Below are 16,344 nucleotides of genomic sequence, written 5' to 3'. Positions count from 1 at the left end.
ATATATATATCGTACCGTGAAATAATTTCAATTAACAACTATTCAACTAAATTTCCTTCGTATGCCCTTCAATATTTTGTTGTTGTTCATAGATGCTATATTTATATTTTTCACATTTATAACATATTTATTTCAACATTGAACGATCATCGATAGGTTTTTACAAATTTCTTCATATGTAAATTCAACATTAGTCACGAGAATTATAAATCTCACGTTTGTGCACCATATAGTTATTACACATTGTTCTCTACATTGTCTCAGTACACAATTATTCTATTGATAGTTTGATCCCGAGGATTAAACGAAAATTAGGCCTGACTCTCGAATATATTATGAGTATAAGAAAACTTTCTGTGACAAGAAATTCGGATTGTTGACAATTTGTTTTTTGGAATGTTTAATGTCACAGGATGTTGGAAGACATTATTAGATTTTTTTCACTGTGACTTGTTTTTATATATAAGAAACTTTTTGTACTTTCATATGGTTTTATAAATTTAAGAATAAAATTTTGAATCATTGGTCACTGACGTTTCTTATTCGTTTGTGACATCGTATAAAATTTATTAACAATGAAAATGGATTTATTTTTATTTTGATAGCACCTAGAAAAAAGTTTTAAACTTTATACAAATCCTTCCTATTAACTAACAATGTGAAACAATACGTTTCACATATATCCTTCCTATGGACTAACTTTACAAAACAGCACTCTCAAACTTTTTTCGAATAATTGTATACAAATTTGAGCAGTTAAATAGATATCTTAAATTAAATGCTTGAATTGAGGCTGATGAATGATTAGGCAAGAACATGATTGTTTATCTTAAAAAATTAACACCTTAAAATATTGTAAATCGATGATAAATACTAAAACATGTTAGCAATAAATATAGGAAACACGGAACGCCGATTGCATTATTGCTTATTCGTATAATGCGATTATAATTCAAACTATTTGCTAGTATGTTAAATATCAATAAAAAAAAAGTCTTCAAATATTGAGAATTATTTAGCAGAATATTTTGAAGAATTTAAAGAAACTGTTGATGAATGAATTCTTCGAGATGGAGCTGGGCTTACTGGAGCTGAAGGAGAAGGTCCAGTAGGTGTTGTTGGTTTGGAACCTCTTCTATTTCGTCTCATTGACGAATATGGACTTGTTCCTCTATTTACGCGTTCATGGGCATAAAGTAATACACCAATATCTCGATTGCCCGCTTCTAAAGCTATTTTTAGAGCGGAACTACCATCTATATCAACGATCGATGGATCACAATCTGGATGCGCAAGTAATAATCGTACAATATCCGTATGTCCGTGTTCCGCGGCACACATTAAGGCTGTACTACCATCTTCATCTTGAATATTAACTGCTGCTCCAGCATCCAGAAGTAATTGAGTCATATCTTTTCGACCATGAGATACTGCCAACATCAAGGCAGTTTGACCATGCTAAAAATTTTAAATAAAATATAAAAAATTAATATAAAAACATTATAATTACATAAAATACTTACTAATTTTGCTCGAATATTAACATCTGCAAGCTGAAATAATTTATTAGCCACTGAAGCATGAGTGGAATTTCTGACTTCAGCAAGAGCTGCCAACATCACAGCCGTATATCCAGCTACATTTGCTTTATTAATATCGCAAACTTTTGAATCAAGAAGAATAGACACTACATCAAAATTTCCATGAGAAACTGCATAATGCATCGCAGTGTTTCCACTTGAGTCAGTCATGTTAACTATATACTCCAATAAAGAACTTGAACATTCTTCAAAACAATCAAGGTAATCTTCTACTTCTAAAGGATTGGCATTCACTGTGCTTGAAATTTTGAACCATTCTTGTTGAATAATATTAATTGCATTTTTCATTTGATGAGAGATATTTTTGCTAGGAGATTTCTTAAGACTATCATTAAGAACTTTCATGGCGGCTTGCATCTCTTTCGAAGGTTCAACTTTTTTTCTGGGTTTTTCTTGTATAGGTTGAAATAAAGCAGATTCTGGAAGTTCATGTTTTTCTTCATCATCTGTTTGTTTTTCCGTATTATAAATTTCCTCTGACTTTTCATCTTTTCCTTTTTCCCCTTGTAACTGCTGGATACTACAAAAAATATAAAAAAGCATAAATTTAAAAAAGTACAAATGCGTTTTAAATCTCTCTATACGAAAGAGATAAAATAAAATAAAATAAAATAAAATGATTCAAGAAATCAATTACCCCTTCTCAACGAAACAAGCAGAATTTATTTCGATGAGTTCGGTATCGTTAATTAAACGGGTAGCGTGTTGTTGTTGCTGCTGTTGCAGCATGGATTTATCTAGATCGAATACACGATTCACTTATTCACATAGCGAATTCGCGACGATTTTAAATATACTTTCTCTGTCACTGACCTCTGAAACGTTACTTACAATTTGATCTCTGCGCTCTGCTCCGTAAAAACACTTATGACGCATAGGACGCGCAACCATGGAATCGAAAAAACCAACAAATCCTTGACATGCGCTTGATTGTCATCGACTACGCGGTAGATTGATTCATCATGATGTCTTTGCTATCTTTTTTACCCTCCGCTTAAATTCTCCACCCGATAGATGGCGTAATTAACATCTTCTAAGTACTATATTGTGATGAATAGACAGAGCAGAGATGAATGATCCTATGCAATAATTTTTTTTTAAAATAAATCTTAATTTTACAAACGTTATTTATTTTAATGGTTTATAATTCATGTAATAAATTTTAAGTGATCAAATAAGATCGTTTTTTTGTTATATTTCATTGAGAAGGGTATAAATGATTTTGATAAAAGATGACAGAATATATTATAGTCAAATAAATTAACTAACCGATTATTGTTGTCATATTGTTCCTTGTTATCGGAATCGTATCTGATTACACCCGCGGCCGGTATCTTCGTGTACGTATCCTGTCGTTTGAATTGTCTTCTATAATCAATCGTGTTGTTCAACGGTATGTGGGACGGTCTAGGTATCCTCGAGACGAGATTCGTATTCTGATGATTCATATTATTCTCCGCGTTATTGACGAATTGCTTTGCCAAACTTTTTATGGTTTCCTTACAATTATCGCAATAGTTGGCGGCGCACGAGATGGAAATATGCGGTTTGATCGACTCGCCGACCGAGACGTCGGTAAATTTCTTTTTTATCGGCGACGTACCAAATTCCCGTTTCTTAGGCGCTAAACCGGAAGTGTCGGTACTCTTCACCGTCGTCCTCACTAAATCGTCCACCATCACGCTAACAGACTTGGTGGCTTTTCTTTTCACTTTCGTATCACCGTAATTAAACGAATGACTCCTCGAGTTCAACGAATGTAAGGACAGGGACTGAACAGTGAACGGATCGGGACCAACGGCGATGGTTCTCGTACCGGGGCCAGTTCTGACCTCGATTCCAATCTCAGACACCCTCGGCTTCACCGTAACACCCACGTTCGTCCTCATTTTGAACGGTTCCGCAACTTGAACGAACTCGTCCTTCTTCTCGATTATCTTCACTTGGTCCAACGTGCATTGACAACCCCTAGAAATCGTATCTTTGATGAGGGTACTCTTATAAATTCTGAGAGCGTCATCGACGATAACAGCCACGTCTTCCTTCGTCAAGATGTCTTTCATGTTCAACCCGGTCGTTGTTCCACACGATCTTTTCTTAACTTCTCTCTTTATTTCCGGCGCAATATCCTCGATCACGAATCGGCTGTGCACCAGATGTTTCAGCCTGTTCCTCGTGTTAACGCCAACATCGCGAAATTTCTTCGCTTCTACGGCCAGTTTCGGGCCGGTCGGTGGTATCGATTCCGTTTGAAGCGGACTTCTCTTCAAACGATTTCTCATCGCCCTCGTATCCGGTATTATTTCCTCGTACATCAATTGGCTACGTGTTAAGCTCGATCTCCAACTGTCGCGGGAATCGCTCGAGTAGAGTTTATCAAAGCTAGACGACGTCCGATCGTCGAACAACGCGCTCCGCTCTTTCATTTCAGGTACTATTTCTTCGATTTGCAATTGACTCCGTTCCAATGATCGTTTTATCGGGGTGCTCGTTATCATGCCGATATCTCGTGTTCGAACCTGATCGTATGACAGTGCCATGTTATTATGTATGCATATGTAATCACGCGTACGAAGCCATTTTTTTTTTTATTTATCTATTTCGAATTCTAATAATAATAATAACGTTGTAGTTTTTTTTTTTTTTATACAGCGAAAAATACTACTTTTTCTCGCGAAAGGACTAGCGAAACTTGATTAATCGACTCGTAGCTGGGTCGCTTAACGAAGTCTCTCGATACAAAGTTTCCTTCGATTTACGTAAGCGAGTTATCGGACACTGAGAAAATTCTCTCTTCCCTTTTCCTCGAGTTTTCATCGGGTTCGACTTTTAATTCGATTACAAAGTAAAAGTGTGATGCAAATGGAAATGGTACACGACGACCCATTTCCCCATTTGTTGGTTATAAATACAACAAACGTCGGGAAATCGAGGCCGTGATTAGAATCAGCAGATGCCGAGAGGTGGCCCTCGGTAAAAAAAAAAAAACTTCAATAACAAAATAAACCGTCCAATGAAAACTTATACTCTTTTACACACGCCGGTTAATTCATTCTTTTATCATTATTCGAAAAAAAAAAAAATGGCGGGCACATTCTTTTCCTTCTCACTTCTCACATTATGAATCTTAACAATAGCTAAATTCGAAAGTTGCATATCCTCGAATATTCATAAGAAGCCGTGGAAGAATCCGTTTAATAAGCTTGATATGCAAATAAAAAATCGCTCTTACGAAAATAAGGATCGGGTTTTTGAAATTGGACGAGATAGAGAATTTTCCACACTTTCTCATTACGTGTATATATCCATAATAAAGCGATAAAACCCAATCGCTCGTTCCACGAGAGAGCAATTAAAAAGCCGTGAATCGCGATATGCAAATTTTTCTCTCAACGGTTCTCTTACGGTTTCTCCGGCTTGTTGTAACAAGAACAAAGGAGATCGGGGCGGCGATAAATCGGCGTGAAACGGAAGTCGGCGGCGTACCTGCTGGTGCGAAACACCGACGTCCCGTGTCATCGCGCCGCACATCGTTCCCATGTCTCGCGTCGGTGTACCCGCGTTCCTCAGATTTCGCTGGGAGCCACGCTGTTCCGAGAACGACTGGCTACGGTACCTATGCAACCCGCTCTCGTTCCATTGACTCGCCTTGCTCAGCTCGTCCACTTGCCGCAGCAGATTACGCTTCTCCTCTTTCAGCACCGACACTTGCACCTGCAGTGGGCGAAAGAAACTCGTATAAGGCAGGATCTGATCTGACGCTTCTTTTTCTTTTTTCTTTTTTTTTTAATGATATCTCATTGGCATTGAGTTGGAGATATGGAGAAATGATCGATGAAGATTTTCAGGAAATTGGAATTTCCCAAGATTTTCAAGGATAAAGTTTATTAGCAAAATTTATAAGAACGAAATTGGGTAGCTTCACTTCTGGGACGAATTTCTTGTGGCATCGATAATCATGGAACTTGTCAACGCAATTCGTCGTTTAACACGAGTGGGAGAATTTGTAAGATATGCAAGGATCACGTTTTTTAATGATTATTCTTGGTATTGGTATTGAAGAGGTTTGGAGATGAAGAACTCGATGGAATTTTGGGAATCGAAGATTTTCAAAGATAAAGTTTGTGATTTCAATATTTAAAAGTTTTTATGCGTATTTATGAATTATAAGAGTGAGATTAACTTCCTGTTATGAAATTTGCCAACGCAATTCGATCATCGTTTACATTACGAATGGAAAAACTCGTAAAATACATAAGAATCACGGTTTTTAACGATATTCCATTGGCATCGAAGCGATTTGGAGATTTGAATTTGCAGAAATGAATAAAGTATTATAAGAGTGAGATTGCGTTCTTCACTTCTTGTCATGAACTTTGCCAATGATCATCGTTTACATTACAAGAGCAAGAACTCTTAAGCTATATAAGAATCACATTTTTTGACGATATTCTATTGGCATCGAAGCGCTTTGGAGATTTGAATTTGCAGAAATGAATAAAGTATTATAAGAGTGAGATTGAGTTCTTCACTTCCTGTCACGAAATTTGCCAACAATCATGGTTTATATTACGAGTAGAAAAACTTATAAAATACATAAGAATCACGTTGATGATATTCCATTGGGATCGAAGCGATTTGGAGATTTGAATTTGCAAAAATGAATAAAGTTTGTCAGTATTATAAGAGTGAGATTGAGTTCTTCACTTCCTGTCACGAAATTTGCCAACGATTATCGTTTACATTACGAATGGAAAAACTCGTAAAATACATAAGAATCACGTTTTGACGATATTCCATTGGCATCAAAGCGATTTGAAAATTTGAATTTGCAAAAATGAATAAAGTTTGTAAAGTTTATGTATGATAAGAAGATTGAGTTCTTCGCTTCCCGTGTCACCGATAATCACGATGCACGAAACTTGGCAACGCAATCGTTTACATTACGACTCGATGCAATTACGCTTGCTTCCTTGACGGAAGTATCGCAACCGAAAGAAACAACTCATGTTTCATACACAAACTAAACACGAAACACATACATTTCTCGAGCGCGACAAACAACCAAGTCCTCTATGCGAGATGTTTAACCTCTTTTCTTCTCGAAAAAGTTTATTATTCCGTCCGGCCCCGGAGTGAGAAGGATTAATTAAAAGAATGGGCGGTCGGTTACGATTCAAAGCTGAAGCAATTACTGCTTCTCCTCGTTTGGAACGAACAAGTTGAACGTGATGGACAGGGATGCACGCATCGGATCGGAGGTGAAATTATCGCAGCCGTGTTTACCTGCAACATGGGAATCGCCTTGACCTGTTCCTCCAGCTCCCTCATCCGTTCCAACGACGCGGCCATTTGCTCTCTGATGTTCTGCAAATACGCGCACGCACGCACACACCGTTATTAAAGCGGCAACACAGTTTCATTCGGTTGGAAATGTTGACAAGTTCGAGTTCGATTTTGCGTACTTGTTGCACCTACCTGTAGCGCGCCAGTGCTGAGATTCGAGTTTCCGCTTCCGACACTCGCGCTGTCAAAATCACCAGCCGCGTGTTCGGTCTGCCCATTGTTTTGCACCGGTGTTGCCGTGTTCGTTCCATCTAAACAGTTTTTTTTATTTTTCAATCTCTTTTTTTTTTTTTTAATCTCCTACTTTTATTCAAGTTAGTATTTAGAAAATTTTGCAACGGATGGATAATCGAAGGAAGAAATATAATTTTACGAATTACGTTTTAATTATTTTGTAACGTCGATTAATAATTAAGATTGGAAACGAAATTGGATGGGATAATTTTTGAAGGTTTAATTTAAGGTATATGAATAGAAGAATTAATTCAAGTAAATATACATATTATGGAGAATAAAATTTAATCGAATTGAACTTTTATATTGTACTTTTATACTTCGTTATGTACGGAGCATGAATATTCTGCATATTCAAAGAAACTATTACGACGTAACGAGATAAATTGTTACTTAATGGAAGTGGAGCGAAGTATAAAGTGAATCTTCCTACGATGAAAAGGGATATTTTTCAAATAAAGAATTTTCTAATACAGAATTACAATTTAACAACGAAATGAACGTTTTGTTATATCATATAGTAATTTAAATATTTTCTCTCTTTTGCTATTTTCCATCCATCCACACACATACATATATACGCGCGCGCAAATTTATCGTTTGATCAAATTAAACGGAGAGCAAAGCAATATATTTCATTAATGAACGAATCGATATTCCGCGATATAAATTAGATATATTTCGAGTGTAACGACTTCCACAAACACAAAATTTATTATTGCAACGTACGAATATTTTTATCGGGTCGGCGATAATAATGATAATGTTCACCCTTCAACTTTATTCGAAATTGGATCGATACGATTTTTTATTTTTTTTTTTTATCATACGATATCGAATACTGGGCGATGTTCATCCTTCAACTTTATTCGAAATTGCCATTGGATCGATACGTTTTTTTATTTTTTTTTTTTTTTAACGTATCGTACGATATCGAATACTGGGCGATGAAAATGCGACAAAAATGTTAAGATTAAGATCAGGGTAAATATTTTGACACGGTTAATGGAATCGATGTCGATCGAAATAAACGCGAACAAACTTGACACTCGAAAAGAGAGTGGATGATTTGTCAAGGATAGAAAGGGTAGAAATATTTAACCAGTTTAATACTTTTAGCTTAATTAAACGTTACGCAGGATAAGTCACGCAACACGGATGAATATTATGTTGATATATTAACCGTCGAAATCACAGAAACATGGCGAGTTTTTACATTATAGCTTTTCACACGTATTTCCAATTCTCTATATTTTTTCTCTTAGAACAATATAGCTATACTTTGATAGATTTTCGTCAAATGATCGATCAGCGAAAGCATTGGAGCAATGAATAAAGGTTTTCTCGCAGTCCTTCTCGCAGTCGAGGTCGTAAAAAAGTTAGAAAAGGTGATCGGGATCATTGCGGTCGTATATAATTGATATGCAAGGTCATTCGACGTGGTTATTGAGGTCGTGTCGTTGACACTTAAGGTCGTGTTCTTGATATATATATATATATTGAAAGATTATTTGAATATCATTGAAAAAGCGACAAATTGCAAAAAAAAAAAAAAAAAAAAAAAAAAAAAAAAAGAAAAATTATTGGATATTTATACACGTGGAATAACCTTGTATTCCACTGCGCAAAGTAACGATGCTTGATGCGTTTATCTGAAAGATATTTTGTATTTCAACATTTCTAGAACATCCTGGCTTTCTACCGATCCAAAACTATTCTTGCGTCTCATATATAAAATTGAATTAACGCGTTAACGCGCACTTCGCAATATGTCAACCGATCATATTGTAAGCTGTATATCACTGCAGCATTGACAGATTTACGATGATTCGTTATTTTTGAGGAAATTTACCTTTTACCCTTTTTTACCATCGATAGGTAATTACTTACTTACTACTTAGCGCACGGTTTAGAGTCATAAATCACTTTCGGGGCTCAACAGCGAAATTATTGTGCCGTAAATCTTGGGCCTGGGCGGAAGGATCCTTCGATTTGGGCACAATATCCGCCAACTTTCACCCTCGAGAAAGTTCGGAGGATTCAACTTACTCCATTCACGTCGAACCCAATATTTTTTTTTTTTTTTTTTTTTTTTGCCACGATGCTAGGAAAAGTAAGGAAATGCAAGGATACAAGGATTGGACGGAAGACTTTAAAAATGCATTTCTCCTTTTTTCTTTTTTTTTTCTTTTTTTGAGAAAGACTCAAATATCAACACGTTTCTCATCACGAGCATTGACAATTAATTACTTATAAAATCGGAACAGGTGCATTACATTATTTACAATTAGCAAACTTTCTTTTTTGAAAGACCAAAAAAACTTCACGTGTACGCTGAAGTTCAAAGGAATACCGATACAACTTCTCGCGCTCGATTCTCTCCCAGAACAATACCTTTTTCCGCGCGAAAGGAGCGCGAGTTGCGTAAGATATTCGTGTTCACCTGCACCGTTTGTTCGTTCAATTTTTCCTTTTTTAATTGATCGTTGCGCAAGGGAGCGCATGAAAACGGATCGAGGCAACAAAGGACCAGACGTTTCGTCGTGCCACGACGTTTGACGATATCGTGACGCACGTGCCTATTGTCAAAACGCCTAATGCCAAAGGGTTTAATCCATCATACAATAAAATATTTAAGTCGTGAAAATCATTTATATGTATCATTTAAACGTAAGAGGAAGAAAAGACTTAACATTTTTTATAGAGTTGGGGAATGAGTTGATTTATTTTTCCAAATTAGAAATTAATAAGCGTCAAAGAGGATATCTCGATTGAAAAAAGAATGGGAGCGTTGTTCAATTTCGAGCGATCGAGGTGAAGGAAATAAGATTGCAATTTACGTAAATTTTTCTTTGGATAATTTGAGAATAGAATAGCGGCAATAAAGACGAAAGATCGGATTGAAAAATTGGATTCGAAACACGTTATGAGGGAAAAAAAAAAAAAAAAAAATAAGACGTGTAACTCGTTTTCCCCTCGTTTTAAACGCGTTTAAAATACGCTTAAGATTTGCCTCGGTTTCTCCTCTGAAACTCTTCTTGCAAGTCAGTGCTGTTTTAGGATCTCGAACGACGTGTTTAAAATTACTTTGGCCACGGTGCAATTGGAACGAATTTTGGATCATATAATGGACACGTAGTTTATTAAATTTATCGGATATTTGTCCGGATCGGTTAAGAGATGCGAGTTTAACCAACATCGAGACTCTTCAGGAATCTGGGACTACCTCGTTGACCTTTTTCAGGATACGGAATTACGGAGTATCGAGTATACACTCACTTTATTCGCGATTGTTGTGTACTCGAGCATAATACAGTTTAAGGCTACACCTACAAGTTCATCGGAAAATGAAAGTATCGAGAATTTATTCTTCTTTTCAGAGAGGAAAGGGATAATATTTAATCTCGCGGGAAGAGGGGATTAAAACGAATTTCTCGAATTGAATTCGATATCGAGATGAAAATCGACTCTTGGTATAAAGTTTATTTAATCGTAGCAGAAACAGTTGGAGATAAATTATGCTAAAAAAAAAAAAAAAAAAAAAAATCCATCTACACGAACAAACGATTCGTTCGTTATCGATCGATCCCTGTTGCTCCTCGTTAAATTCATGAATTTAAATCGCCTTTCCAACACCTTAATCTCTCGGCGAACATTCATAAATCCGCGCACGTTTCTTTTTTTTTTTTTTATTCCATTTCAATCGTTTTAAATGGAAAATCTTATATTTCTCGATGTAAAACAAAAATCTTTTCTTTTTTTACACCATAATTTTCAACTTCTCTGCCGACGAAAAATTTCATCATTTATTTCAATTTACGTAAATTTTTTTCTTTTGGATAATTCGAGAATAGAATAGAAAGGAAACACTTCGATGAATCCGAATTTGCAAATTAATTGGAATCATGGAATATTCCTTCCCTCTTCGCTTCCTGATTCGATCTCTTTCGAACAGAATCCATCGAGGCGAGGATAGACGACGGCGGAACTTTAGAAATCGTCGAGACACGCGATCTATGCGTCCATGAAAAATTTCCCCGCGAAGTCGGCCGCGTTAAGCCATCATCCACAAGGCGAATATCCTTAAAAGGGTTGGACACGATACTCACGCGAGACTTGTCGTGACAACGCGAACGATGCACGAACGTCATGTAAATAATGGCGCGTAATCGTTACGTCCCCCTTTATATGGAGCGAGCTGGTTTCTCGGCCGCGTTCAACATGTGGATTAGAAACAACGAGCGTTGCATTCCACGGAAAAAACGAAACGAAGAGTCGTCGGTCGTGAAAGTCGAGTCAAAAGGAACACGGCTCAGCTGCTGCTCCTCGGATGTCTCTTCTCCCTTTTCCCTCTCTCTCTCTCTATATATATATATATATATCTTTCTTCTTTCACCTGTACGATCGATAATTAAACCTTTCTTCCTCTTTTACTCGTATCTTTTTCTAAGATCTATTATTTCGAGAAATGCTTAATTAAGAAGGAAAGATGTACATAATTATGAATAATCATCATTTGAACAAATTTTAAATAAGGATGATGCACGAAACGACGAAATGATCGAAATGATTTCAAGAAGATTGGAGAAATTTGCGCGAAGAGGGGAAAGAAAAGAGGAAGGGGAGTGTATCATCTCGATACACTCGAACTAATCTTCGTGCATATTCCGATTTAATCTGACTCGAAATGGTGAAATACTGTTATTAATTAAACGGTTTCTTCCACTTTCCATAATTCGATTGCTTCCTTTTTTTTTTTCTCCCTCTCCTCTCTCCCTCTCAGAAGAAGAGAGAAAAAAGAAATTCGAAGAGATTACGAATTTCTGTCGAGGTCAAAGCGATCGGTTATCGCGATGATAATGAATTTCTCGGTTCACTCTGACCTTCGGATAAAATATCTTTTAATTACATTGGTTGATTCGATGAAACGAACGCGTGTTTCTCCCCGACATCCACGAAACCAATGCATATGTACGAAGCCACGAAACTTCTAGGTAGGAACGAGCAAATACGATATATATATATATATATATATGCAAACCGATAATAGGCGATAATTTATGTAAAAACACGACCCGTGGAGGAAAATCGTCGTGATGTAAGAATTTGTTATCGTATTCGTTTTAGATACCGCGCAGAAAAACAGTAATGTTAGCATCGGAGATTTCGAGAGAGGTTTTTGCCGATTATTATTATTATTATAATATCAACTCGTGATAATAAATTTTTCCATCTGTCGATTGTATAAACGGGGGCGAAGGGAAGAGAAGAGAAGAGGCGAAGAAAATGGCAGGCTTACGATATTTCCTCTTCGCTTTCATCTTACAGAACGGTATCCTCTTCATGATAAAATTCTTCACCCCCATTCTTGCTCGATCTGATTCACTCACTTTCGATCCGATGCACGAGAATCGATCGATCACTTATTCGCACGTGAAACTAATTTATCATCCATCCGCTTGCTCTTCGAGAGTTCTTCAATTTTTTTTCTTTTTTTCGTAAGCACTCGATATCCCCGATTTCGTTCGAAAACTCTTTGGATAGTGTCATGCGGAGGGATACGGAAAAGGACGATAGTAGAACGTCCCTTCGTGTCCTCGTTAAATTTCGTTCGTTCGTTCGTTCGTTCGTTATCGATCGAAGGAACGCCGCGACGGGTCCGAAAATTGGAAAATCGCGGTGATGAAAATCGGAGCGACCGGTCGCCGCCGATCTGGATGCCGATCGATCGCGTGCCGCAGTCGTCTGAACGCCGATTTTTCGTGCATTCGTGCCACGATCTGTTTTGCCGCGGCCACTGTTTGCGTTTGACTGTGAACTCTGGGCTATAGCCAACCAGGACTCCGACTACTCGTGAAGAGGTGAATGGAGAGGGGAAATGTGCCTCTTCTCCTGCTGTTCTTTGCCCGCCGTCACGGTGTGTAAACCGACGCGATTGTGTGTGTGTGTGTGTGTGTGTGTGCATGCCGTCGTCGATTTCTTAATCCACACGTTGTAGAAAAATTATACCTTCGCCCTTCCCGAGATTTCGTCCAACTTATCCACTGTTCTTAGACGATAGATTCCCGGAAGTGAAGAGAATTATCTCTCGATAAGAGGTGACCTTGACAGAGAGATATCAAAGAAGCTCGTCTCATCCGGATTATTAAAGAGTTTTTCTCCGATTATTCGATGCTTCTTCGAGAGAATTTTCGATTAGAGAGATTCGTAAATTTGATCGCTTCTCTCGCGATGTATAACGAGTTTTATTAATTTCTCGATTCAATCAGGGAAATGTTTGTAAGGAGAGTGAAAAGCCCCTCGCGTCTTCCTCTTCCCGAGGAACAAAAATAACAAACTCGAGGTGGCTCGAGCAATCTAGTTCAACCGCACCGCGTTAAACGACATCGTATAAACAAACAGGGTGGCGCAATCGTTCGATCAAAAGAGCACGAGTACGAGTTTACGCGTGGAATAAAAATTTTCATTACACGATCTCGTGTTAAAAGCGTGTTTATCTTCACTTCGGCGTACGCTTAAGTATTCCATTATTTTCGTCCCTGCCTCATCGATTCGCCCGGCCATTCTTCCGTTTTTTTAAATTTCAGAGGCCACCCTCTTGGAGAACAGTTGCGACAGTTGCGTTTAGAACAGGTGCGCACCGCCATATGCGACCACCTTGCTCACGACAAGGTTGCAGCACCAGCAATGGTTGGTTTGACGTTCCCGATGAACTCACGTCATCGTAACTTTCCAAATCGAGTTAAATAGAGTGGCTCGCCGCGGAGAATGACTCGTGAATAACTCCATCCTTATTCCCATCTCGAAGACACGCTTCTTCTTCGATATCGAATATATATTCGTATTTTTGGACTTGGTATGTCCCTCCACGAATCCGTGTCGCATATTTGGCTAGGCGTTATTTTCGCACCCAGTCGAAACTGTCTTCTTTTATTTTTTGAGAATGATGGAGATTGGATTCATCGAGTGGAAAATTTAACGAAAGTTGGAGAGTATTATGGAATTTAATTAATATTTGAAAATGTTAGAGGAGATAGATTCAACGGCTCACGGAAAGAAGAGTTAAAGGGAAGTTAAATAGGATGTTGTTCCACTGTAAAATTCGATTACCATCTCTCGAGGAACGCGCGCGCATGCAATCTTCGATGTACGTGTCACGCAAAAGCGAAATTACGAGGATCACGGAATCTTTTGCTTTTTCTCTACTTTCTACCGACCGTTTTAACCATTGTTAACGCTTTAATTTAATGCCAGGATAATATCAAATGAAATCGATTTCCCTCGATTCCCCACTTGTTCAATATAAAATTTCTAGACTCGATAGTCGAAAGAATTTTCGAAACGAGTTTTACTGAGCTGTCTTCGAATTATATTATTTGAAGAGTTTCGCGGAGGTAATCGAGCTCCTAATGAAGCGTGTTAGTCCGATTTGACGCACTTTCGCGAAAAGTTCGGATGCTTTGAAGAATCCTGTTACCCGGCGACGAAGAGAAAGTCGTGTTTCGTTAGATTTATGAACGTCTCGATTAAATTGTGAAAGAATGGTAGAGGAATTTTTAATTGACTCTTTTCGAAATTATTGTATCGGGTATAGTAAAATTGTACCATTTGTTCACATTTGTATATGGAAAAGAAATTGGACAGGCACAATTCTTAACTCGAAACTTCCAAGCTGGAAATAAATTAAATATATCACGCCGATACAATGTATGTTCGTAAAGAGAACGAAATATGGCGGCAAATAATTCAATTTTTTCGCCCTAGAGTGGAAAGAATGGAGTATAGAAATTAATCTGGACGTTCAATCGCAGAAACGTAGCCCCATGCTGATCAATAAAACACTATGAAAGAAACCAGTTCCAATAACATCACCCTTAATGAAATTCTTCGAAAAATGACTTAATCTTAAACAAAAATAATTGAACATATTAATTATTTGCAATGTTAATTTCATCATGATGAAATTTGGCTTCCAATTTCACAAAAGTTTATACAAAAACATATACATGAAAGCATTACTATTTCAACCAATTCCAATTCTAATTATTTCAACTTCCAACTTATTTTCAACCTTCCAGAAAAAATTTACAACGTGAATGACGCATTCACGCGCAAAGCGGCTCTTCGAATGAACGAAGAGAAATAGAAAAGCAAAAAAGCAAAAAAAGAATTGGAAAGATCGATGCGTTTCTGGAATTTGCCGTCATCCGGCCACTAAAATCGGGGCGAACGATTCTTTCGGGTCGTAGGGCACGCACCGTGGCACGCAGCGGGGTGCATGCAACGCACAGGTGCCGTTGAAGAGACGGTGCAACCGACGCGACGCCACCGGAAGCAGGTGGTTCCAGCCACGCACCGCCGACTTCCCGCTCACGCGTTCCGAGGCTCGAGCGCGCAGACTCTTTCGACTCGAGAGGAACGAGCTTGCCGGCCTATCTTTGAACCGCGATTTACAACCGGCTCCGCGATGAACGGCCGCGAACGAACGATTCGCGATTTATTCATCGCGGAAAACTGTATCGAGCGATTACTTAATGTGAGACTTCACGTTTGTTACACGTGGATTAGATAATGGAGCGTCGGTGGGATGGAATTCTAATGATCGATCGCTTTGAAGGCAGTTTGAAGCCAGTATTTTATAGAATTTTTCACTTTCTTTTAATATCATTGAATACTATTGAAAAAATTGGAGAAGTAATATTTTATTTTAACTTGAATTATTTTAAAGGAAACGGATATAATTGAAGAAGTTAATATAAAGAACAATTAGCTCGATAACATAGATTAGTAAAAAAAATATAGATTAATAAAGTCGATGAATTCTAATGATCGATCGCTTTGAAGATAGTTTGAAGAATTTTCTGGGTACTTTATAGAATTTTTCACTTTCTTTTAATATCATTGAATATTATTGAAAAAATTGGAGAAGTAATATTTTATTTTAACTTGAATTATTTTAAAGAAAACGGATATAATTGAAGAAGTTAATATAAAGAACAATTAGTTCGATAACATAGATTAGTAAAAAAAATATAGATTAATAAAGTCGATGAATTCTAATGGTCGATCGCTTTGAAGATAGTTTGAAGAATTTTCTGGGTACTTTATAGAATTTTTCACTTTCTTTTAATATCATTGAATACTATTGAAAAAATTGGAGTAA

The 16,344-nt window shown here is 37.4% G+C and overlaps 1 protein-coding gene and 1 long non-coding RNA gene across 4 annotated transcripts in view; one reads left to right on the top strand and one right to left on the bottom strand.

The window, feature by feature from the left end:
- Nucleotides 1–17: 17 nt before the first annotated feature.
- LOC102680383 (KN motif and ankyrin repeat domain-containing protein 1) overlaps nucleotides 18–16,344 on the bottom strand; it is a 53,804-nt gene continuing 37,477 nt past the window's right edge. For 2 of the 3 annotated variants that reach the window (XM_031510266.1, XM_006615209.2), the window contains exons 5-10: nucleotides 7,080–7,198; nucleotides 6,888–6,968; nucleotides 5,088–5,315; nucleotides 2,871–4,120; nucleotides 1,524–2,121; nucleotides 18–1,458 (exon numbers count right to left, since the gene is read on the bottom strand). In XM_031510266.1, the coding sequence (XP_031366126.1) occupies nucleotides 1,012–1,458; nucleotides 1,524–2,121; nucleotides 2,871–4,120; nucleotides 5,088–5,315; nucleotides 6,888–6,968; nucleotides 7,080–7,198 (2,723 nt within the window). In that variant the 3' untranslated portion in view covers nucleotides 18–1,011. Of the gene's footprint in view, nucleotides 1,459–1,523; nucleotides 2,122–2,870; nucleotides 4,121–5,087; nucleotides 5,316–6,887; nucleotides 6,969–7,079; nucleotides 7,199–12,480; nucleotides 12,667–16,344 lie in introns of those variants that run through there. The other variant, XM_006615211.2, reaches the window with a different exon arrangement.
- Nucleotides 11,779–16,344, top strand: part of LOC116185571 — a 10,111-nt gene continuing 5,545 nt past the window's right edge. The window contains exon 1 of the long non-coding RNA XR_004150419.1: nucleotides 11,779–11,806. This is a non-coding gene — a long non-coding RNA (uncharacterized LOC116185571). The remainder of the gene's footprint in view (nucleotides 11,807–16,344) is intronic.

The sequence above is a fragment of the Apis dorsata genome, unplaced genomic scaffold (assembly GCF_000469605.1).
Source record: "Apis dorsata unplaced genomic scaffold, Apis dorsata 1.3 scaffold_217, whole genome shotgun sequence".
NCBI classification, from domain to species: domain Eukaryota; kingdom Metazoa; phylum Arthropoda; class Insecta; order Hymenoptera; family Apidae; genus Apis; species Apis dorsata.
Note: the sequence above shows the minus strand (reverse complement) of the source record. Positions and strands in the feature narration are given on the sequence as shown.